Raw genomic sequence first — 26,823 nt, forward strand, 5'->3', positions numbered from 1 at the left:
TTCCTAAAACTACTAAATATACCTGAAGACAGACCTACTGACCCATACTCGGAAATATTGTTCCACTCGTAATGTTATACCTGACACACACACACACACACACACACACACACACACACACACACACACACACACACACACACACACACACACACACACACACACACAACATTAATACAAACAGATGCATTGCAACAAAGCAACAGAGATTGGGATGCTCATTCTTACAGAACATTATAGTGAACATGTGAGGCAGAGATAAACAGACAGACGCAGACAGACAGATTGATTTAAAACAGTAACATGTACTTGTTATAAGCAATTTTAAGTGACCATTAATTTCCCGTTCATTCCCATTCATTGAAGCATTTCAGTGTTGAGACGCAAAGGTAGTGTAAGTGTTGAGCCAGCGGTGGTAGTGGCCCCTTCACCTCGCAGCGAGGCAGGAAGGGGAGGCGAGGGACACCAGCAGTGACTGGCCTGAAGGCGCCTTGCGTCCCGCCTCCTCTCTTGCGACCCTTGATTGCCATCATCCATCAATCGCAGCATGACTTGTGCTCCTCCTCTTCAGCCTCACTTAACTACCACCACGCTTCCCGGAGAAACCGTAACCCTATGCCATCAGAGCCGACAGAGCTGGTTGCATTAAGATCTTTAACTGTTAATATAACGGTGTTAGTATCTACGGGTTCAGGCCTAAAAGCAGAGATAATATTAATATTAGACTGAGGGAGATGGACGACAGATTTACCTTCTGTGAGCGTTTAAAAGTGGATTTTCTAACACTAGAAAAGATATTATTGAACTCTTCGGCTCTATCACTTAGATTCCGTAACCGTGAATTACTTGTGTTGATTTTAAGCTTTCTTTGTAACCTATCACGGTCCTCCATTGCCTCACGGATATCGTCATTTCTTCATGGTGTAGGTTTTCCTTTCACTGCTCTAGTTACAAGAGGGGCACACATGTCAAGACGGTTAATAAAAACGTCATTATAAATGCATACTTGTTTGTTCACATCGTCAGTTAAAAATATATTATTCATATTATGAATATTGTCAAAGAGGAGCGAACAAAAAGTGTCTATCATAGTTCTTCAAATTACGAAAACTTTTTTTACCATTGGCAGTTTTTTAGGTTTTCTAACCATTAAAACAACAGACACTAGGTCATGATCAACAGTGACCTGAGGAACAACGTCTTGTGGTAGAATGACATCAGGTTTATTAGTTATTATGAGATCTAGTAAAGTAGCTGATGTTGAGGTTGTTCTTGTGGGTCTATCTGTTATTTGTGTCAGCTTGTTTTTTATTATCTTACTGATTTTATTACCCGTTGTCATCATATCATCATTAGAATCACCTAGGATAAAGATCCTTTTATCACGCAGACCTACCATCCTAAAAACATCTTGAATGTAGTCAAATGATGTGGCTAAAGCCTTAGGGTGTCGATATACACAACCAATGATGATGGCCGGCAACTTCCTGCACTGTATCTTTACCCATACATCCTCCACGCCTGTCGGTCTTGGCACATCTAGGTTAATGACAGAGGGATTGAGGGTACTATGGACATACATGCATATCCCGGCTCCTCGACCATTGTCACATCTAAAAATCAATCACAATTAAGAATTTCTACGTAACCATCTGGGGTGTTTGAATTCTCCGCAATTGTAACACGCTGTTTTTTTTTTTTTTTTTTTCTCTCACTAGCATATTTATTTATTTCCCTTCTGTAACCATGCGAGTTATCACTGTACGTTTCCTGCGTTTCAAACACCGGTGTTTCTGCACTAGGTGGCTTGTGTTCCATCTGCCCACTCCTGAGGTGTAGGCGTGGGCTTGATTATAAGCTGTATAGTGTCTGCCATCCAGCGTTCTCCTCAGGGTTGTATCGTGCAGACCGGGGCTGAATGCATCCTCCTCTTTGTTCCAGCCTGCCTCATGTTTTCTTGTCATTGCCCTGGCAGGTGTGAGATGAGAAGGACCTCGTGGTTTAGGAGCAGTGGGGGGCTGATGGGAAGCTTTATGGGTGGGAGACTTTCGGGTGTAAGACTTGCCTTGTTGGGTTGTTCTGCTATGAGCGCATAGGGAAACAATACCCGCGTAGGTTGGCGGGCCGCGGGAGCCAGCACTCAGTTAGATTTTTTTTCTCTATGTATGTATAGTGTGGAAATAGCAAAGGCATCGTAGAAAACACTAATATCTGGAGCTTCATCACTGTGTTTCAGGGAAAATATGAGTAAATCGTGAGTCTTGCCGTGGTAGGAAAGACTGCTTCCTGCGGGACCTTATCAAAAGAGCGTCTGGCACTGGTTTGGCAAGCAGCGGGACTAATAAAATAGGATGCCTTTGGTAATGCGTATATAGGAATATTACTGCCTGCCAAACACTACCTTGGCTTTGCAGTGAGGCTTTTGTATTCAGATGACCGCGGGATCTCTGAAATATGTAGACACAACTATACTAGGCAGGTCCAGTGAAAGGTATCACACTAAATGTATTGCTTCATCCAGAAGAGTTAGCAGCACAAGCGAGAAGTAGGGTGGATCTCACAGGTGTTTGCTTTTGTTGAGATCCTTACCAAGAAGCGGTGACATCCAGAACCAACAGCAACTACGATATCTTTGTGGTCTGTGGAGCCTTTGTTGTTGTTGTTTTGTTGTGTAAGACGACGTTATAGGGAACATCCTGTGTCCTCGCAGTAACCACACGAGAAGGCAGGTATCTAACTAGGAGTAATCAGAGAGTTGTTGTTGTTGTTGTTGTTGTTGTTGTTGTTGTTGTTGTTGTTGTTGTTGTTATCAGAACCACAAATGGAGGAAGGTGGATGTGTTGTATTACTGAGCAACAATAAAGAAAGAAGAATAGATGAGTCAGGCCACCTTGGCGGAGATACTCAAAGGGACTTTCATGTTTTGTGCCGTGAATACTTTTTATGGCTAGACTGAAGTGGTACTTATTATTTTCTAAGTATATCCTTGCTATTTTTTTTTTTTAGATTTTATTTTGCTGCAGGTGTTGTGCATAATTAACATTCTCAGTGTTTCAAGTGTGTTCTGTTTTCAGTGTTGTTTTTCATGTATCCATGTGTTCTTGCTTGGAGGAATTTGACACGTTTTATTTATGACATTTCGTGTTTTTCTTCAGTATTTATTCTTTCGTTTTTTGTTTATGTGTATGTTGTAACTCATGCAGTAAAGGATTTGTGGTGGTTTTGTTTATGATGCTTCATTTTTAGCTCTTTTTAGAAAAGTCAAGCTGCATCACTTTCTTATGTGGATGTTTTGATATTTTCAGGAAAGGATGGCAGGTGGTGCCGCGGTGAACACTGCCAACACGTGCAGGAGGAAAGTGAGTACCTGCTTCATTACATCATGTGCACTCTGTTTTGGAACTCGATGTTAAACTTTTTTTTTCCATGTCAACCGAAACCTGTCTGTTGCCTGCCTTTCTCCTGTCTGCTTCCCACGAATCTATGAAGGAAAGAAAGGATGTGCTTCCATGGTATCGTGTCAGTAGTATTATCCATTGAAGGATTAGTTTAAACCTTTTTCCAGAGCGTTGTTTTTGTCTCCCATTTTTCTGCCTTCCCAGGGTATATATTATATGAAAGAAGAATGTAAATTTAGTCTATAGTGTTCATTGCAACATCTTACAGGGAAAAAGTTCTTTGAGGATTAACCGAGAATCTTTTTCAAAACTATCATTTTTGTATTTCAGTCTTCGTGTGCTTATTTTAGTGTATGCATACAGAAAAGAAGAATACGAAATCATATATTTTCTATAATGGTGTCATCTTTATGGTACAAATATTTAATTGGAGATTCAGTTGAAACCTAACATTTAGCTATCATTTTTGCGTTCAATTTTTTTTTTCGTATGTATCTTTTGTATGTACGAATATACGAGTGAAGAAAGGAAAGATGCAATTACAAAAAACTTTCCAGCATAACTGGAATATTCACCTGAGACTTTATCAGGTAGCAAATATCAGATCTTCTAATTTATCCGTTTATTTATCGTTTTCTGTGTTTTACCGTTATGTAGATTAATAATATTTTGCATGTTATGCTAAAGTGTCCTTGGAAACTATTACTGTAACACATTTCATTTAGTGTGGATTTGATTTCCACGTAAAAAAAAAAATAAATAAATAAAAATAGAATAAAATAAAATAAAAATCTTTTCTTCTATTGAGAAAACATATTTACAATTTCTTTGTTCAATTGGTATTGATATTATTTTTAACTCTGATTTCCCGGGAAGCGTTACTACCATGATATTTGTGACCTAACCTAAGGTAACTTTTTAGCGTCATAACCTTTGCTGCAGCTTTATTCAAGTAAAATCAAAGAGAGGAAAGCTTGTATTGTTCTGTGAAGTGTTGTTATTTGCCTGTGTGTTGATTGTCACCTTGAAAAGTCAAGGTGACGTGGGCCTTGATGACTAGAGCCGGCCCACACTATTTGTCTCCCTTTTTTTAGAGGCTCGTCGTTGTAGATTTCTGAAAATATTTGTTTCATCACGTTTTTAATTTTCCTTGTCAGCGAAAGAAAGAAAATTTATGATTTTCTTTATTATTTAGTAAGGTATTAAATATCTTTGGAGGGATTATTCCCCTAGCGAAGCGAGGGGGGCTCTACTTTTGTTACTGCACATCTGTACAGTACCCCCCACCGCTCCCGCCTGGCCCTGGAGGGTACAACGATGATTTGGCCAGGAGCACCTTTTGTTGTCCATCGCATATAAAAATTTCGATTTCAGTTTCCGAAACACTTCCTGGTTGGTAACTTTTGAAGGCGTATCTTTCTTATTTTACGTAATTTCTTCGTCAGACTCACCTTTTTTGCTGTCTTTTGCATATTTCGATTTCTCGACATGTGGGCGAAGGTTTTTGCCTCGTAACTCTTGCAACTATCGCCTCATCACTACAGATCGAGTTGGAGGGCGTAAAATGCGCGAATTATTTGCCATAACTCACTTCATACACGGGATAACCAGTCTTGGTTGACACCATCAGACTCAGACACTTTTTTTTTTCTTTTTGTCTTGAGGGTTTAACACAGTCCTCTGATTTTGTGTTTGTCTTGTCGGATGCAGCAGCGGCGGGACCTTTTTCCTTCCTCGCGGCCAGACGACGAGGACTGGCTTTTTGCTGCTCCTCCTGACACACTCACAATTTACCGGTGAGTGACGGGGACGGAGCTGTTTTTGTAGCGCAGTGTACGTCCTTCCATTTTTAGGTTTACATTTAAGTGAAGGCTGTCATGCTTGCCTATGTTATTCCATGTGCATGTAAGGTAAGGCTGCTTGACAAAGTGTCTGACTCACTGCAGACACTTGCTTTATGCTGTACTGTAATAAACAAATGATTTCTCAGTGAGTCACAAAAGTGCCTCTCAGTACGATGTGGTTATGAAAAGTAGAATATGAAATAAATAGATAATAAATAAGGAAAAAATAAATAAATAAATAAATGGATGAATTAATGCATACCCTAGAGAACATTTCATACCTACTGAGCTTACCATAGGAAATACACTGATATGCTACAAAAAATGCACACAAGTATATGAAGATGGAAAAAAATGGGGGCAGTCTGTCTTGTGTTGTTATTTCTATGGTTACTGCTCTTCTGAATTTGCCATCAGCATGCGTCTCTCCTTCCCCACGCTGACGCTACACAAGACTTTCACTTTATTCCGTTCCCTTTCAGTAGTCCAGGAGTGAGTTAAGCAATATCTTCATTCTTTCATCCCCTTCATTGGTAAACTCTAGAATTCTCTGCCTGTTTCTGTTTTTTTTTTTTTCCCCTTCCTGTGACTAGTTGTTTTAAGAGTATTGAGGCACTTCCAGAAACATATTTAGATTTTTTATTGTTGACTTTTTTTTCTTTTTTTTTATGTATGTATGGAAGCGGCAACTGAAAAGACATTTCTTTGTTCCTCTGTTTGCCATTCGCCAAGAAGATATGAGAGTGTGAGTATAAGTAGTGGCTATATGCAAATGTTACAATACCATTTTATACTGACTCTAAATTAAACATGTGTTGCATTGTTTACTGCAGTGTTTCAAGTTGGGCCGTCCAATATCTTTTGCATCTAATTGATTTTTGTGTTCGGCTATTTGAAATTTAATTTCTAAAATGCAGTTCCATGTTTTTAAGAAGAATAAAGAGTTGGAGAAAAGAAAAGCTTTCCTGAGTTGTAATAGGTGAATGTTAATAACAGTAGTAGTAGTAGTAGTAGTAGTAGTAGTAGTAGTAATAGTAGTAGTAAAGAGCAGGACTATCAGCTGCAGTGACACAAATTCAGTTTTTCTATTATTTATATTTTCTTACTATTATTCCACACCTTGTCAATCCACGCAAGGAAAAAAAGAAAAGAAGAAAAGAAAACGTATATTAAAAAGTGAGAGGCAAGACCAGCAAGTGAAACACGGCCTGCCTTCTCCATAGACTTCACGTGTTTACTGCCGCGCTTCCTGCCTGATAATTATACAGTCTTACGCTGGAGGCGCTTAATGTGGTGCATTTGTATGAAAGAATTTACTTTTTGCCTTGAATATTTCTCTCTCTCTCTCTCTCTCTCTCTCTCTCTCTCTCTCTCTCTCTCTCTCTCTCTCTCTCTCTCTCTCTCTCTCTCTCTCAGTGACGTGCATGGGTGTGGGTGTCGAGAGCAGAGCAAACGGCCAAATGTACGGCGACGGGCTAGTGTTTGCATGCGCCGCGTGGGGCGTGCAGTTTGTATGTAAAAGAGGAAGGCAAGTGGTCGGGCGGTGACAAGGAGGAGGAGGAGGAGGAGGAGGAGGAGGCGTAGCGTAGCGTGGTCTGTATGGCGTGCAGGATTATGTGACGCTCAGAGGCAGCTTCCCTACACTGTAAGCTTCTATTAGAGTGAGCCACGTGACGGGGTGCGCTCTCAGGGTGATTGCTTGTATTCTATGTAGCCTGGCGGGGCTGTGGCACTCCCTGCAGGTTATTGGCTCAGGAGGGTGAGGTAATGTCGGATGTTAGTGTGGTACTCTGCTGTGGGTGATGAGTTGTGTTTGTAATGATACAGCGCCTAAAGTTTGTTAAAGTGATGCAGCTTGTAGAGCATAAATACAGTGACATCATCACCACTATAGTCTCTCCCTTTACGCTGTGACGGAATGATGTAGTTGTGGTGATGTAGTCTGGGATAATGATGTACACTTGAAAAAAAAATGCCAGTAATATCAGCAGTTCCATTCTCGTGAAGGGTTCAGTGTTCCTTCATTATCTTGTTTATCTTCAGCATTTCCACTTTATGTTCACTTAACTTGACAAGTGTGTTCCACGTGTGTCCCTAGGCGAAAAAAAAAAAAAAAACGTACCATTTTATACTGCTTTTTCCATATCTTGATTTATACAAAACTTTTTTCAACGATGTACTCTGTAAAACGCTATTTTCTTTTTTGTCAGCCTTCTTTTTGTCATTATATGTTTCTAGCTACAAGTAAGTTTCTCAAGAAAAGAAAAGAAAAAATATCATAATGTTATTTTTTTCCTTTTTCATATCCTCACACAGAGAACAATTTTTAACAATAAATAGGGGTAAACTTTAGCCTCACCTCCTGCATCTCATCTTAATTTGTCTGTAGAAAGGAAAAAATCTAAGTTCTTTTCCATATATTGATTCATATAGACCATTTTTTTGTCTTTAATAATGTATAGGACTAAAACATAGCCTCACTTCCTGTATCTCCTTTTTGCCGTGATATGTTTTGACCCTACACGCTGGTATGGTCCGCCTGCCCCTGTTGCCCGCCCCCTCCCTCCTGACAGACCCGCGTGTGGCCGTGGAGTGTGGCTCCCCTAATGGTCATCCAGTATTGCTCTTAAAAATGATCCCGTGATGCGTCTACAGAATGGTTGCTTGAAGTGTGTTGCTGGGTTGGGGGGGTGGGGGAAGGGGACTGATGTGGCTCTCTGGCCTAGAACGCTCTCTCTCTCTCTCTCTCTCTCTCTCTCTCTCTCTCTCTCTCTCTCTCTCTCTCTCTCTCTCTCTCTCTCTCTCTCTCTCTCTCTCTCTCTCTCTCTCTCTGTCTTAGCTCGAGTTATGATTTCACTGGGTGATTTAAGAACATTTTCACGTGTTATTCATCAGCCATGACTTCCAACAGAAGCAGCAGCGGCAGCAGGAGGAGGAGGAGGAGGAGGAGGAGGAGGAGGAGGAGGAAAGAATACAAAGGAATACAAAGGAATGCACTGGAAGACCAAACCTTGAGGTATTGACGAGGCTGTTTGGATAATTATTCTACATTAACTATTTGTGGGAGATACAGGATAGTACAGTAGGTTCCTCCCCACCAATCCCTCCAGCAGAAGCTGACAAGATACAGGAATTGATACCACGTGGTATAGAAAAACCACATAGAATTTGAAAGAATAGTGAGGGAAAGAGTTGTGGCCTGTCTACTTTTGTTTGTGAGGGAGGGTGTAAATGTATGATAGTTGTGTGATGTGGTGTGTGCGTAGCGCAGGTGAAGGCACAGTTTGGTTGTTGAGGGGTGGTGCAGCATCCTTGCGTTGCGCTTTCCAGGGAGGCGGCAGTCAATCAGGCCACAGCTTCGGTCACTGGGTTTGTGTACCTTCCCTTTAGGGGCTGCATACACAGGTTATCCCCTGCAACTTTGACCTCTAGTACTTAAAATCACAAAGTTGATCAATAACAGGAGAATGCGGACGAAGAAAATGAGGATTACATGTGATTACAATGGATAACCAAAACAGAAACACTCCCACAGGTCTTTACATATCGCTTTGGAATTAATTTAGATTAACTACCATTTAGTAATGTAAGCTAGATCAGTGTATGACTTCTGCCAAACTGACACGTCCTTGTGCTTGTGCTGGCGTGGGAAAACCATCGTTGAGTGTGGGAAAAAACTGGCTGCATTTTGATTGGAAAGAATGAAGTGAGATTTTATCATTATTCCTATGCAAAAAAAAAAAAAAATAAGAGGAGGAGGACGAAGAGGAAGAGGAGGAGGAGGAGGAGGAGGAGGAGGAGGTGGTGGTGGTGGTGGTGGACGTGGTGGTGGTGGTGGTGGTGGTGGTTGTAGAGCTCATAATTTTTCTGTTCCTTCTCCTTAGGGTGAATTGTAGATTTTTTCACTCTTCTGAAAACTGGACAAGTTTTTCTTTCTTATTGCACAAAAAAAAAAAAAAAATCAATATTTCCGAAAAGACGGTATTCAAATTTAAGAGAAAGAAAGCTTTTTCACTTGTCTTATTCATTGTGACGTAACATTCTGAGGTAATTTGTGCGCCCACAGGCAGAGACAAAAGGGTGTTTGAAGTAGACGCTTTTGCTAATGCCGTTATTACTCTCTAGTGCAGTGGTTTTCATCTCTTTTCAGGGCACGGGCCACTAACAAAAACAAAAAGAAAATGTGGACCCTTTCAATTTTGTTTTAATACAACTAAGCAACACTGCAGTTCGGTGGCCAGTGGCCACAGGCACGGTGGTCCACAGCACTTGACGACTCGTGTAGCCGCGTGGAAGCTGACAGAAATGAACAGGATGGCTCGTCACCTTGACGCGTATAATACAAGTATGTTCTCAGGCCCTTGTCCCGGATGGCGGCGTGAATTGTGAACATTCGTTGTAGATTAAACTTAGAAGTGACTCGAAGTATTACCTAACAGCTACAACTTAGACTGTCAATGGTTCTCTTAAATAGAAATGTAATAATAGTAGTTATTCATTTTGATCAAATTGTTCATACTGAATTTCCCATTTAATTTTTATCAGCAAATACAGTAGGCATCCTGTGGACCACCCTAAAGAGTCACTGAGGACCACCAGTTGAGAACCATTTCTCCAGTGTGATTGTTTCATGTGGAAGGGTCAAATAATTTAAAAGGGCTCTTGAGAACTCTTCGGGACTGAATGTAATGCAGGTCTTGCGAGTGATGCTCGTCAGAGAGAAGCATGTGTTCTTTAAAATTTCAGTACTTTTTTTTCTTTTTCTGTGCGTTGAGTTAGGTATTCATTTACTTTTATGATCAAGTGTCATCTGACTATCACTTAATGCTTCCTTGAAATCCCTTACTACGGTTCTTTTTATGGATAAAAACTCCAAATAACGTGTTACATTTCATTGGTGGCATGATTTCCCTTTAAAATGAATGCAAAGTAATCAATGTGGCACGTTCCATATCCATTATTGTGTCACTTTATTATGCATACAAACACTCCTATTAACGTATCACATCCCGCCCCTGCTGTGATTCCCCTCACCATGAATACAAAGCAGCCCTTGTCTTCTCTTTAATAGTGCGAGAGTTGACTGGCCTCTTCACTCTTTGATCCCTTTCACAGTTAAACTCCGTAATTCTCCCTGATTTTTTATCGGACTTCCCAAACTTGTTATGACTTGAACTGATCATATATGTTTACTCACCTCCGTATGACTTGAGTTGCTATAAGAGACGAGTATCAAGACACCTTCCTAACTAAATGAACCAACCTGATTTAACTCTCTTTTCCATCCACTCTTTACCATGCGGAAATTAAGTGGTATTGTAAACTGTAACCAAATTGTTAGCCTTATGATCTATTCTAGACTCTAATAAGTGATCTGGAGACTATGATAATAACACGCTCCCTCCACTGCACACCAGCTGTCCGTAATGTATCATGTCCAGTGGCTGTTAATATAAACTGACGCTCTATTAACCTGTCATCACTAATCAGTAATCATTCACGCACAAGCTCATCCTCGTCACCACAACATCACCATCACCGTCACCATCACCACAGCTTACACAACACTCCACCACGATTCTGTCCCATACATCACCCCCGCCACAAATAATCATTTCTAATTAATCTTCCGTCCCTCACCACCACCACCACCACCACCACCACCACCACCACCACCACCACACCTCACTCTCAACTTCTCCCATTTTCACGAGCTCCTTTCTTCTCTTCCCTCGCTCCACCATCCTTCATCCTCTCTCCCTTACGGTCCACCCTTCCTTTTGCCGACATAATGCTTGCAACAGACGCCCCTCCTCTTCCTCCCCCTCCTCCTCCCGTCCCGTAGTATTAGCAGGGCCTGGTCTCCCCTTATAAGCAGGGAGCTGTGGGAGGAACTGGAGGGATGCTTAGTGGAACATGTCGAAATAGCGTTGCCTAGCCGCCGCCGAGTATAGGAGTGTATTGAGGGTGCATTATCTCGGTACAGTGGCGGTGAACGGGGAGATGGATCGGTGAGTATGTTCAGGCGCAGATAGAGAAATGTGTTGTTGGTCTGACGAATTGATTAATGAATAGGTATCTGGTTGAACAGGTAGAGTTATAGATAGATGGCTGGATGGGTAAATGGTTAAATAGATCGACTGGCTGATAAATAGATATATAGATGGACAGATGGATGGATAGATAGATTGATAGATAGATGAATAAATGAATAAGTATTTAATTAGATATAAATATAAATAGATGGGTAGATAAACAGTTCAGTAAGTAGAAAATACATTAGGTAAATAGACAGACAGACAGACAGAGAGACAGACAGACAGACAGACATACTGAATTAACGTGTCGTGTTCTGAGATATTGCAAGGAATTGGTTTATAAATGGTACAGTAAAACTCACAAACATTTTCATATTTTAATTAATAACTACTAATTATTTACATTTCTTAAAACTCAAAATTTCTCACTTGCATTCATCTTTAAATCATTCAAAGTTATTAGGTGTTACCTTATATCTCTTCAACATATTCACTGATCAACGCAATCATCGTGCAAAACACAGACAATATCACTTGCACAAACACAACAAATATTCAGTCGGCGCCATTAATGTTCAGTGAGAAAAACACACATGATATCAGCAACACATCAATCACTATAAACATTCCATTTCCTCTTTCTTCTGACTTATTTTATCTTCACTTCTTTCTTTTTCCTTATTTTGTTTTCTTTCGTCTTTTTTTTTTTTTTTTTTTTGACAGTACAATATATATTGTGGTATGGGGGTCACCACAAACGCTAATTCTTCAAATTAGATTGATATAAGTAGTGGCGTTCCTCAGTGTTCAATCTTAGGACCGATCCTCTTCATAATATATATCAATGACATAGACGAAGGAATCAGAAGTAAACTGTCAAAATTGACAGATACTAAAATTGCTAACAAGACTGACACCAAACCAACGTCAAATTTTGCAAAATGATGTATACACTCTCATTGAATGGTGTGAAACGTGGCTTATAACTTTGATTTTGATAAATGCCACGTATTAAATATAGGAAATAGTAATCTGCTGGAAAATTATAAAAAGTAATCCCCCCATCAATAGTTTGGATCCTGAGAAAGATCTGGGAGTTTTAGTGACAGCAGATCTTAAACCAAGCAAACACTGTGCCGGTGTCATTGAAATTGCCAATAAATTAATAGTTTTCATTAAGAAGATCTTTCGCCTTCAAATCTGAAAAAAATAAATAAATAAAAAATCTGGCCTTGTACAACTCACTTGTACGTATTCATCTTGAATACAATGTACAGTTTTTGTCATCCTACTACAAAAGGAATATTGAGAAATCAAAAAAAAAGACAATACGAAGTAGAGTAACGAAAATTACTTGAAAGCTTCGCAATTAACCCTACAAGGAACGTCTTAAAGAACGAGATCTATTCTCCCTATCCAAACGCAGGCTAAGAGGGGATCTGATATTGCTTTACTAAACTTTTAAGGGTTTCACAAATATGAGACCCGAATTCTTCCTAAGACTCAACATGTCTAATGTTACAAGAAACAATAGCAAATAATAGGTAAGCGATTTCAAACAAATGAAGCCAAACATTTTACTTCAATCTTGTCATAAATATGTGGAATTGTGTTCCATCAAGCGTCGTTAACTCAGGTACTGTACACTCATTGAAAACCTGTCTTGACAAGTATGTAGACACTAATTCCCGGTTGTCATTGTTCATGTCTGAATAACGAACACGTTCACTCCGTACTGTCCGTGCTGGCATGTAGATTGTATGTGGTAGAAGTAGTCCTCCTCTCTTTCTTAGTTTCCTCTCACATTCCATGTTGTTTTTTATTTCTATACAACATGGTACCATTTTCTTTCTCAGGTGAGCCTTGCCTGGAGGGATAGGGGGTGGGGGATGGAAGGACCCTTCTTCTGTGCTATCCTTTCTCTACCACTAATAGAGTAGAATAGTCACCCAAACAAACTTATAAGAACCTCTTGGTCTGTTACTGTTTGGACTTTTTTTTCTGCAAAACAAATAGATTCAGTACATAAGTAACAGAAAAAAAAACTGTAGAAAATATAGATGTAAATGCCAATGACACCGTGCAGTGCATTAAAAACAAAACAAAACAAGGTCTCCATCGTTACAAATACTGAACTATCAAAACTTACAACTTACAAGATACGACACGGAAATAAAAGGACACAAACCCGCTACACTACAATGATGGTGCTGGTGACGATGATGACGGTAATAATAATAATTATGATGGTAATAATAATAGTAATAATGATAATGATAATAAATAATGTATAATAATATATAATAATAATAATAATAATAATAATAATAATAATAATAATAATAATAATAATAATAATGATAATAACAACAACAGTACCACTTCACTGTGTATTGCCTCACGCGGGGAGCAGGGGTGGGAGGGGCACAGGTCTTTCTTCTTTTTCATGCAGTATTCTTTTTTATACCTATGAAGCATAAACACACTTGCAGCCTCCGCTGGTCCCCCTACCCTCTCTCCCTTAATCCCTCCCGACGCCGCCCTTCCTCCCAGTCGGAAGCTTTCATCCTGCTGATAGGTAGTAAAGCCTGTGTGAAGAAGTGAGTGCTTCACCAGCTTTTTCAATGACATATTTTGATTGATGTCTATGTTGAGAGTGGACGTGAATTACGAATAAAGCAATCCGTGGTTCTCTGGGCTGAGTCATTCTCGTGCTGCAGGATGGACAGGTGTAATGTTGTGTTGTTGTTATTGTTGTTGGTGATGGTGGTGGTGGTGCAGCACAGGGGAGGGTTCCAGGAGGCGGCTCCAGACACAAGGAATGCCCGCCTCTGTAAAGTTCTCTGATCTCACCTACTGCTATTTGCACTCCACGACATACTCCCACAAGTCAACAATTATCTAATTATCACTGTGGGCATGAACGCTCACTTTAGAATCAGCAGCAGTTTTTCTTATTGAACTTTTGGTGCTGCATGAACACTGGAGGGGAAATCATGTGTTCAAATATATCTTGTTTACCGTTGGGGTTTCATGGCGTAGTGACAGTCTTGGGAACCCAGTGTGTGTGGGATGCCAGCGGTCATATCCCATAGAAAATACAATAAATAAATAACGTAATGAAATTAATTCACCTCATAATTCTTTAATACATACTGGCGTGAACATTAGATGGGGAAATAGACCAACTTAACAAAAAAGAGGGGAAGATGGGGAAATAGACCAACTTTAAAAAAAAGAAAAAGGGCCCTCGTGGCCCAGTGGGTAGAGTGATGCACTTGGAGTTTGGCGTGAGGGAAGTGAGGGGCGCGTAGGTTCGAACCCCCCTCTCGGAACTCACAAAAACCTTCAAAGAGCATCCCTCCATCACCATGTGTGCCTCAAACACACAGGTACGGTGATGGAGCTGCCCACGGGGAGGAGGGGAGGTGAGTGCGCAGCACCTCCCTACCCCTCCCCAGGGGAGGAAGGCACCGCCTTACCGCCCCCGGGAGAGCAAGGGAGGTGAGTGCACAGCGCTTCCCTTCTCTCCCCTACCTAACCCTGGCAAGTCTACGGAGTACCAGGCAAAAAAATAATAATAAAAAATAAAATAAAATAAAAAAATAAAAAATAAAAAATAAATAAATAAAAATAAAGGTAAGTGCATAGCACTTCTCTTCTCTCCACCTAACAGGAAAAAAAAATAGATAAAAAAAACATGAAGGTGAGTGCATAGCACTTCCCTTCTCTCCCAACCTTCCAGGCAAAAGATAGAAAAAAAAAATAATAATAATAAAAATCAAGGTGAGTGCATAGCAGTTCCCTTCTCTCCCAACCTTCCCCACAAAAAAAATAAATAAATAAATGAAATAAAATAAAATAAAATAAATAAATAAATAAAGCAAATAAGTAAATAAATGAATAAAATAAAAATAAAAACCTCCCTACCACCTCGGACCTCGGGAGAGCAAGAGATGTGAGTGCACAGCACTTCCCTTCTCTCCCCAAGTCTACGGACTACCACACCAAAAAATAAAATAAATAGAAAATAAAATAAAGTATATAAATAAAATAAAATTAACGAAAAATAAATAAATTAAAAACCATAAAACCCCTTCTCCCCCCGTCAGTAAAAGTGACTGAGTCTGGCAATCAACAATAAATAATAAAAATAAATCAATACCAACCTGACTGACCCTGACAACTCCAAAGACCACCACCCCACCTGTGAAGCACGGGAGGTGAGTGTGCAGCACCTCCCTACCCTTCCCAGTCTCCCAGTTTGACTTTGACCAACAATCTGACTCATTCTAGCAACTCCAACTGTACAGACCACCACCAGTACTCCAGTACTCCCCACCCTGGCAACTGATCCTGGCAAGGTGAGTGCGTAGCACTTCCCGTGACTCATCCTGGCAACTCTAAAGACCCACCATACTGACTGACCCTGGGAAGCACGGGAGGTGAGTGTGCAGCACCTCCCTACCCTTCCCAGTCTCCCGTCAATCTGACTCATCCTACCAACTCCAAAGAGCAACTCCAACTCTACAGACCACCACCACCACCACCCCTCTGATCTTGGCAAGGTGAGTGCGTAGCACTTCCCTTGTCTGACCCTGACTGACTGACCCTGGCAGCTCAAAAAAACAAACAACCTGCCTGATTTACAGATATGTAATCACCAAACTGACTGGCCCTGGGGAGCATGTGAGGTGAGTGTGCAGCACCTCCCTACACTTCCCAGTCTCCCAGTTTGACCTTACTCATCCTGGCAACTTCTAAGAGCAACTCTCTGACACTGTGACTCTGATCCCTACATCCCTACATCTTACCCTGTCCAGGGTAGGTGAGTGCGTAGCACTTCCCTACCACCAGCCTGACTGACCCTGGCAACTCTAAAAACAACCATCCTGACTGACTTACAAATCTTACTCTAATCTGGCAACAGACCACCAAATTGACTGACCGTGGGGAGCATGGGAGGTGAGTGTGCAGCACCTCCCTACCCTTCCCAGTCTTCCAGTTTGACTTCCACCACCAATGTGACTCATCCTACCAGCTCCAAATCTACCACCACCACCACCCCTCTGATCGTGGCAAGGTGAGTGCGTAGCACTTCCCTGGGCTTGACTGACTGACCCTGGCAACTCCAAAAATAACCAACCTGACAGATGTTACAAATGTAACCTGGGAAGCATGGGAGGTGAGTGTGCAGCACCTCCCTACCCTTCCCAGTCTTCCACCAACCTGACTTGAATTATGACTGGGGAGCAGGGGAGGTGAGTGTGCAGCACCTCCCTACCCTTCCCAGTCTTCCACCAACCTGACTTGAATTATGACTGGGGAGCAGGGGAGGTGAGTGTGCAGCACCTCCCTACCCTTCCCAGTCTTCCACCAACCTGACTTGAATTATGACTGGGGAGCAGGGGAGGTGAGTGTGCAGCACCTCCTACTTTCTCCACTCTGTCTACCCTACCACCTACCAACTCAGACCATCAAACTGACTGTCTTAGAACAAGAAGAGGAAGCAACGCCATCAGAGGAAGAAGAAGCAGCAGCAGCAGCAGCAGCAGCAGCAGCAGCATTACCGCCATCAGAGGAAGAAATCAAGAAAAAAGAAGCAGAGAAAAAGAACTACCACCACTGCTCTCAGAGGAAGAAGCAGCAGCGTCACCGCCATCAGAGGAAGAAATATATATATGTAAACTACGACTGGTCAAATCTCCGTTGGCGCCAGGCAAAGTTCGACCTGTGATAGGCTGTGTTTAGAGAGAGAGAGAAAAAAAAAAGAATTCCTTGAAAGGAAACTACGCTAACTCAGGGGAGTCAGTTAGGGGACTGACTGTGAAAGTGCCAGGCAAAGCTGCTGCTTCAGACATCCACACTTCAACTTCAACAATGCATGCGAGAATGTTGCTGTATTATTCCTCCTATTCCTTCTTCTTTTTCTTCTCCTGCAGAAGACTGTCTTATTACTACGTAATTTTTTTTCTCATAATTTATTGAATGTTATTCTATTTATTTCTTTTTTTCAGTATTTCCACCTTTTCTAAATCCATCCATCCTTTAAATTAAATAAATTTAATAAATTTATGTACACTTGAGCCTTGGACAACTGATTACAAAAGAATTACATGAATATTTGACTTTTTTTCTTTGGTCTTAAAACGCCACATCTCAAACACATGAGGCGCGGGTTGCGTTTGAGTGTACTGTAATATACCAATATAATACATGAATTTGTAATACTTTAATCACAATTTATATCTTTTCATACTAAGCAGTATGAACTTACTTAACTTACTTCTTCTTCCTCATGACACTGGTCATGTCATGTACACTTCCATGTAGCCAACAATTCTGGGTAACCTTTGAAAAATATCATGCATCCTGGTGTGCACCATGCAACCAGGCTGACTTAACCTACGCCTCTGTAACCTAAGCTGGACACTTGAACAACTATAAATGCATTTTGTCTATCTTAGCTCCTGCAGGGCCGAGGTGGACAGGTGTTTGTCCAGGATGCCTCGTGTTACTTCTCACCGCGTGTTTTATCTGTTGGAGATTATTACACTAAATATGCTGCTGCTCCTGCTGCTGCTGCTGCTGCTGGTGTTGCTGTTGCCGTCGCTGATCTTGTTGCTGTTGTTGGTATTGCTGCTTTTCCTTCCTTCCACAACAACAACAACAACAAAAGGAGCAACTACTACTGTTACTACTACTACTACTACTACTACTACTACTACTACTACTACTACTACTACTACTACTACTACTACTACTACTACTCCTGCTGCTGCTGCTGCTGCTACTATAGCTGCTGCTGCTGCTGCTGCTGCTGCTACTGCTGCTGCTGTTGCTGCTGCTGCTGCTGCTGCTGCTACTAGTGCTTAACTTTACAAAAATCATCACTGTCGTTTTTGCCGTCGTGCGTGCGGTGCCTCTAATCGTCGTCGTCCTCGTTCTCATCGTCGTCGTCGTAACAGTAGCATCGCCTGTCAGAGTAAAAAGACAGGCTAAAAGAATACCAGAGGTCACAGAGAACTGGAACGGGAAAAGCACCACATTAATTGTTACCTGTGGAGAACAAAACAAAATATACTGGATACATGACAGAACAACAGCATTTCTTTAATTAACGTGTGTCTGTGTGTGTGTGTGTGTGTGTGTGTGTGTGTACAGCGAGGGAGAGTTACATAAAGTTACATAGAAATACAGGCCACAACAAACCTTGCGGTTCTCACGAGATGATCTGTCCTAGGGCTACTAAGGTGATAGTAGAAGAAAAGGACAGCAAAGCGGAAGGCTCTCTCCTCACCCTCCACTCCCTCCGTCATAAGCCGTACAGGAAACAAATCTGAAGTAAATACCTTACTGGGTTAGAGAAGGAAAACCCGAAGGAAAATTTATAGGAAAGAATGAAAATAGATGAAATGAGGTGCCCTCATTTCCTGGAGGCAAGGAGTTTTAATCTGTAACAAACAAACACTGTTACCCGCGGATTTGAGGTAAAATATTTATCAAGACGGCGTTTCAAGTTTCCTACGGTATTGCAAAAAAAATAAAAAAAAAAAACCCTGCCAGAAATTAAGCACATGTATGGCGCTCCCTTTGACTGCGGTTCAAGCTGGTGGCGGCGACCTGGTGGTGGTGGTGGTGGTGGTGGTGGCGATGGTTGTGGCTGGGAAGTTAACCAATTTAATTTCGTTTTCATTTCTATATATAATTAGTTTTCTCTCTCTCTCTCTCTCTCTCTCTCTCTCTCTCTCTCTCTCTCTCTCTCTCTCTCTCTCTCTCTCTCTCTCTCTCTCTCTCTCTCTCTCTCTCTCGGGAGTTTCTTGATGAATTGCCATGTTCTCATGACTCTCTACCGCTATTTATTGGTCTTTCATCTTTTTATATCCTGCATGAGTCTGCTCCCGGGAATTAGGTATGGTAGTTGTACGGTGATAAATAATATTTCAGTGCGACCTTTGCAATATCTTCCTTTATTTATGAAAGCTTTCGTTACTGTGAAGTGTGGCTCGAATATTATTATTGTTTTTTTTATGTAAATATTTTTCGTTATATTTGTCCAGCACATTTTATTTATGCGCGAAGAAAGTAAGTGATCATTTAATTCCTGAACTTTAATTTCATTTGCATAAAGTTTAAATTAGAGAGTGAAATGAAGAAAGACTCCTTAACGTGTGGGAAGTGCCTGCCAACCTACTATGGAGGGTGTGCTGCGCAAATCATGATTGTATAGGAGCGTGATGTAACCTGTTCACACTGATACCACTTACAGACAAGCCTTCAAGTACCTTGGTATTACGTAGTTGTGATTTAAATAATGTGTTGACTTGTTTAGGTAATCATCAGAGAGAGAGAGAGAGAGAGAGAGAGAGAGAGAGAGAGAGAGAGAGAGAGAGAGAGAGAGAGAGAGAGAGAGAGAAAGCGGATAGGAAGGCAGACGGTCAAACAAACAGGCAGGGAGGCAAGCAAGCAAACAAGCAAGCAAGGAGGCAGACAGACTAACAGGCAGGGAAAGAGGTGGATGGACATACAAAAAAGAAAGAAAGAAAGCAGGCAGACAGACAGAGTGACAGGGAAATAGTCAGCCTAACTTGAAGAGGATAGGCAGGCAAAGAAGCAGGCAGACAGGCAGGCAAGCAAAAATAGAAGGCAAGCAAGCAGACAGAGAAACAGACAAATAGACAGAGGGACAGATGGATGTGCGGGCAGACACAGACATGGACAAAGTAGTTTAAATAGCGGCAGAAACTGGTATATTTCATTCTAAAGAGTATATTTGCACAATTTTTTTTGTAAAGCACTTTAATAAATATTTTACCGTGCCCTGCAGCGAGTACTTAACCAAAAATCCAACTGAATTAGTCATTGGGATATTAATACAGCATAATGTTTGCATAATATAAACGTATGCCTCTTCCGTTACTCGTATATTCTTTTGTGATAACAATTACTGTAAGCGAAGAAAATGCATACATAGTGACCTAACTATATTTTTTCTTTCATAGCCTCGTATTTACGGTATGCCATTTTTCAGGCACAATACGTAGTTGTCATTGATTTCCTAAAACTACTAAATATACCAGAAGACAGACCTACTGACTCATACTCGTAAATATTGTTCCACTCGTAATGTTACACACACACACACACACACACACACCATTGATACAAATATATGCACTGCAACAAAGCAACAGAAATTGGGATGCTCATTCTTACAGAACATTATAGTGAACATATGAGGCAGAGATAAACAAACAGACGCAGACAGACAGATTGATTTAAAACACTTAGTAACATGTACTTGTTATAAGCAATTCTAAGTGACCATTAATTTCTTGTTCATTCCCATTCATTGAAGCATTTCAGTGTTGAGACGCAAAGGTAGTGTAAGTGTTGAGGCAGCGGTGGTAGTGGCCCCTTCACCTCGCAGCGAGGCAGGAAGGGGAGGTGAGGGACACCAGCAGTGACTGGCCTGAAGGCGCCTTGCGTCTCGCTTCCTCTTTGCGACCCTCTCCCTTGTTTGCCTTTATCCATCAATCGCAACATGACTTGTGTTCCTCCTCTTCAGTCTCACTTAACTACCACCTTCATATTCTAGACACACTACTTACCCTCCTTGCTTCAGCTCAAGGTTTTCCAAGGTCAGTTGAATTGCTCGTCTTCTCGGACTTACGCTAACGGAGCTAATCTGCGCATGGCTTAGCAGTGTATCCTATGGACTGTCGGCTTTTCTGTCATCCTGGTACACGCGGCGATGGTACCAAGGGAATCATTGTCTTGGCGGAGTGTTAGGGAGGGTGAGGCGAGGCATGGCAGGGTATCTCTTGACTGGAAACCTTAAGTAAGGTAATCTAAGCGAAGTCGAACTGGAAGGTTTGCAATAAAATTAGTGTTGCTACTCAAGCTGAAGGAGGATTGTTAGGATGTTACTTCTTAGGAAATAGCTTTACTTATTGAAATATAGTAAAGATGGGTAAAAGAGAGAAGGTGAATTCTGCTTGGGAGCAAGATATGGTTTCAGACAGAGAGAGAGAGAGAGAGAGAGAGAGAGAGAGAGAGAGAGAGAGAGAGAGAGAGAGAGAGAGAGAGTCCTAACAGTGAAAGCTTTAAGTTCAGTGAAATAGCATCATTATTCTTCATTGACACTCTTAAGCTGCAGACGCTAGAAAGAAATCAGTCACAACCCAGAAGACTTGACATAGAAAAGTAGATCCAACTGTTTCCATATTTTCTCTTGAATATAAAGAACAGATAATAGATTGACAATAACGAAACGATTTACTCGTAAGAGGCTTTGCTTGGGATGAGAGGAGATTAGGGAGTCCTGTTCTGGAGTGAAGCCGTAAACACTGGTGATGTAGAACTGAAATAAGAATTTGTCTCATCGTTGTCTCGTCAACAGCATTCAGTAACGTTCCTTTATAAACTTAATGAAATCCCACTCTTGTTTTAATACTAAGTAGGATAAACAGAAGCATAAAGTAGAACCTGCATCTAAATATTTCAAATAAAAGTGTAGTCTCATACATATTAGTCTAAGTGGACCCAAGTTGAAAGTAACTGATCTGTATGACTGTATAAAGAACTTTTCAGCCAATGATTGTACAGTATCTCCGAAAACTATCTTTAAAGTGTGGCGCGAACTGTGGCATAATGAACAATACAAAACCCGCTGCCTGATCACGTTTTGTGTCGGTAAGGTTGGTATGCATGGCTTGACGTGATGCTAAGATACCTCTATTTGTTAGGTCATATGTAATATATGGAAACTATCCTTAGTGTGCAGGGCTACTCATTGTCACTGGCGTTATCACCAAACGTGTCAAATAACATGGTTCATTGTGCCAGAATGTAGACGTCTTATTTTTATAGATAATTTGGTAGGTACTCTACAATATCTACTTGGAGAGAGAAAGGGACAGATACTGTCAAAACATCCATCCCACCACACTCTCAGCTCCTGTTAATGCTTTGCCACCTTGAGCAGCAGCCACGCAGATTTACAGATTGCTGGAAAAAAAAAAAAAAAACATAGAAATAAAATAGGTATTTGTGGTAGATGTACCTTTGTTATTCCTTCTTTAGTGCAGAGGTCGCGTGTAGTGACTGTAGTCTCCTGAGTGCCCTAAACAAGATCCTAGCTATAAATAATTTGGTAAAGCTGACGGAAACAGTCAAGCAGCTTTTGGATAGCAGCAGATAGCAGCTTGGATACTGTGTGTGTTTGTGTGTGTGTGTGTATTTGTCTGTCGGTCAGTCATTGCACGTGCTGATGGCACATTCATTAACAACCAAAGTCTCATTGTCATTAAATATTATTGCAGGGAAGCAGAGCAACATAAAAGCGCTCCCACTGTCTGATGAGGCCGAGTCTTACGACCACAGAATACTTCGAACCTGCTATTCTGTATATTGATAGTTCTGAAGAGAGAGAGAGAGAGAGAGAGAGAGAGAGAGAGAGAGAGAGAGAGAGAGAGAGAGAGAGAGAGAGAGAGAGAGAGAGAGAGAGACGAAGCTGATATGATAGATCAATTAATATGATTATGAGCATCGGATTCCATGAAGGACGACTAGAGGGCCGGGAGAGGGTAAGGTACTCAATCAAGCCCTTATGTAGGGGAAGTACTGGAGGCTTGGTATAAACTCTATGAAACCAGATGTACTGGAGTTTTCATTACAACTGTTTGATTATTATTATTATTATTATTATTATTATTATTATTATTATTATCATTATTATTATTATTATTATTATTATTATTATTATTATTATTATCATTATTGTTATTATTATTATTATTATTATTATTATTATTACTATTATTATTATATCAGGTTTCATTACAAACCTTAACAGTCAAGGCATTTAATAGTCATTCCTATGCAGAGATAAATGATGAGAGAGAGAGAGAGAGAGAGAGAGAGAGGGAGAGAGAGAGAGAGAGAGAGAGATTCAGATTTCAGATTCAGATTCTTTATTATTCCATGAGACATGGTTATTCTTACAGATTGGTTAACATAGGTAGTCATGTTTAATATATAATAGCAAATAAAATACACACACACACACACACACACACACACACACACACACACACACACACACACACACACACACACACACACACACACACACACACACAATAAAAAGTAGATTGACTCAAAATTTCTTTGCTACTCTCTATTAAACATTTAGTAAACGTCATTTAAAATAATTGTGCTATGATAACATTGACTAATAATTATTTAAAAGAATTTTGCTAAGTCTAGACTTAAAAGCATAAAGGCTTTCAGAATTGATCACATTGGTGGGCAGTGTATTCCATAACTTTGGTCCAAGTATCGTAATGGCTCTGGCACCAGAGTCTGTTCTAGCTCTACCCACATAAAGGTTATTGAGCTGTCTTGTGTTGCTTGTGGTGTGTTCTCTAACTGTGGGAAATTTGAGGTACCAGTCTGGATAACAGTTACTGACAGCCTTATAAACAGTTGTACATTTATCAAAGGTGTGCTTCTCTTTGATTTTCAACCACTTTAACTCTTTTATGAAGGGGGTTACATGATCATACTTTCTGGTACACCCAACAGCTACTTTAGCTGCAAAATTTTGCAATTTCTGGACATTGTGCAGCAAAGTTTCATTAGTTGTACCCCATATTACAATACAGTAATTTATTAAACTGAGAACTAGTGACTGTACTACAAGTATTCTTGTTGATTTATCAAAGTTCTGGCTTATTCTATTAATGAACATTAATGCACCCATGACTTTCTTTGTTAATTCACCAATATGTACATCAAAAAGCATGTATTTATCAATGAAAACACCAAGATTTTTAACATGAGAGCTTGGGTAAATGAAGTCTCCATCACAGTCTATTATGGTGTTCGGAGGAATCTGTGATAAAAGTTGTCTGTTACCAATGAAGATACATTGTGTTTTCTTTGAATTTAACATCAGCTCGTTTCTAAGAAAATACTGTTTTACATTCCGCAGAGTTTCTTCCGTTCTAGAGATGAGAGCTACAAGGTTATTTGGAGTGTCGGCGTGGAGAAACTGAGTGTCATCAGCATACTGTGTTAGACAACATTCGTTGATACTCTCATTAAGGTCATTTACATAAATCGAAAATAAAACGGGTCCGAGAATTGAACCTTGTGGGACTCCATAAGCTACGTTAAGTTTATTAGATACTGTGCTATTGAGACGGACAGACTGAGCTCTGTTTTCAATGTAACTTTTAAACCAGAAGATGTCCATTTTTATTGCAGAACATTTTTTTGAAAGGATCTCATGACTGACATTGTCAAAAGCTTTAGAGAGGTCACACAAGGTTAACAATGTAATTTTCTTAGAGTCCATATTGCTATATATTTTGTTTGAGATAACAGTAAGTGCAGTCTCTGTTGACAGTTTTGGACGAAAGCCATGTTGGGTGTTAGACAATGATTGACTAAATTCCAAGAAATACATAAGTTGATTAGTGACAACTTTTTCTAATAGTTTTGATATGATAGGTAATAGAGAGATGGGTCGAAAATTATTTGGATCATTAACATCACCAGTTTTGAGGCTTGGTACAACTAGTGCGTGTTTCCAGGATGTAGGAAAGATGCCTGTTACAATTGAAGTATTGATGATACACGTCAAATAAAAAGCTATAACATAGAGTGCATCCTTAATAAATCTCATTGAAATGCCATCCGAACCTACAGAACTAGTTTCTTTTAGGTTTTTAATAGTGAGGATAACAGTTTCAACACTTACAGGTTGAGGTCTAAAAAGATCATCGTCACCTAAAGCTACATTAAAATTATTTGCATCAGATATATTTCAGAGAGAGAGAGAGAGAGAGACGTACATAGAAAGTATATTTGCATAAAAAGTCGGTAAGTGGCTTAAATATTCTGAGGGCTTGCTAGTCTCAAATGTGAGTAACAAATAAAAAGGCTCGTCAGCTTGGTGTTCATTAGCATGCCTTCTTCAGACGTGTGATTACTCATGTGCTCACTCGACGGGAGATTGAATTACACATAGTAAATGCTTTTAATGGGGATATTTATTTATATATTTGTTTATTAGCTGGTCTTTAGATGAGAGAGAGAGAGAGAGAGAGAGAGAGAGAGAGAGAGAGAGAGAGAGAGAGAGAGAGAGAGAGAGAGAGAGAGAGAGATTAGTAATTGGTCAGGAGAATATCTGCAATTTTTTTCTTTTATAATGCAAAGCTTTTTAGAATATCAAAGCATTCATTAATTAACCTACACTCTTTTCAGTTACACTTTTTCATATAAATTGTTTTTGCTTTCAAGAGAGCAATGGTGATAGAATCTAAGCAGATGCTGTCATGTTTGTTGTTTTGCTGTTAAAGTTTTTTTCTATATATATGTATAGTGTTGAAGTAGCAAAGGCATCGTAGAAAACACTAACATCTTGAGATCCATCAATATGTTTTCAGGGAAAATATGAGAAAATTGTGTGAGTCTTGCCGTGGTAGGAAAGATAGCCTCCTGTGGGACCTTATCAAAAGAGTGTCTGGCATTGGTTTGGTAAGCAGTGGGACAAAAAAAAATTAGGATGCCTTTGGTAATGCATATATAGGAATGTTATTGCCAGCAAAACACTACCTTGGCTTTGCAGTGAAGCTTTTCTATTCAGATGACTGCAGGAACTGAAATATGTAGACACAACTATACTAGGCAGGTCCAGTGAAAGGTATCACACTAAATGTATTGCATCATCCAGACGAGTTAGCAGCACAAGCATGAAGTAGGGTGGATCTCACAGGTGTTCACTTTTGTTGAGATCCTTACCAAGAAGCAGTGACATCCAGAACCAACAGCAACTATGATATCTTTGTTGTCTCTGGAGCCCTTGTTATTGTTGTTGTTTTGTTGTTTAAGACATTATAGGTAACATGCTGTGTCCTCGCAGTAACCACACGAAAAGGCAGGTATCTAACTAGGAGTGGTCAGAGAGTGTTTGTTGTTGTTGTTATCAGAACCACAAACGGAGGAAGGCGGATGTGTTGTATTACTGAACAATAATAAAAATGAAGAATAGATGAGTCAGGCCACCTTGGCAGAGATACTCAAAAGGGACTTTCATGTTTTGTGCCGTGAATACTTTTTATGGCTAGACTGAAGTGGTACTTATTATTTTATAAGTGTATCCTTGCTGTTTTTTTTAAGGTTTGTACTGCTGAATGTTGGGAAGCTTTGCATTTATTATTTTTTGCTTCTTTTTATTTTGTTATTTAATCTTGTTATATATGTAATGGTGTTTGTTCGTTTTATTTTGTTGCAGCTGTTGTGCATATTTAACATTTTTAGCGTTTCAAGTGTGTTCTGTTTTCAGTGTTGTTTTCCATGTATCCATGTGTTCTTGCATGGAGGAATCTGACATGTTTTATTGATGACATTTCGTGTTTTTCTTCAGTATTTATTCTTTCCTTTTTTGTTCATGTGTATATTGTAACTCATGCAGTAAAGGATTTGTGGTGGTTCTGTTCATGTTGGTTCATTTTTAGCTCTTTTTAGAATAGT

The 26,823-nt window shown here is 40.1% G+C and overlaps 1 protein-coding gene across 11 annotated transcripts in view; it reads left to right on the forward strand.

Moving 5' to 3' along the window:
• LOC135111971 (circumsporozoite protein-like) overlaps positions 1-26,823 on the forward strand; it is a 175,442-nt gene that overhangs the window by 40,449 nt on the left and 108,170 nt on the right. For 8 of the 11 annotated variants that reach the window (XM_064025649.1, XM_064025650.1, XM_064025655.1 and 5 more), the window contains exon 4: positions 3,306-3,359. The exons of the other annotated variants lie outside the window; for them this stretch is intronic. In XM_064025649.1, coding sequence (XP_063881719.1) covers positions 3,306-3,359 — 54 coding nt within the window. The remainder of the gene's footprint in view (positions 1-3,305; positions 3,360-26,823) is intronic. 11 annotated transcript variants of the gene reach the window in all.

The sequence above is a fragment of the Scylla paramamosain genome, chromosome 23 (genome assembly GCF_035594125.1).
Source record: "Scylla paramamosain isolate STU-SP2022 chromosome 23, ASM3559412v1, whole genome shotgun sequence".
Taxonomy (NCBI): Eukaryota; Metazoa; Arthropoda; class Malacostraca; order Decapoda; family Portunidae; genus Scylla; species Scylla paramamosain.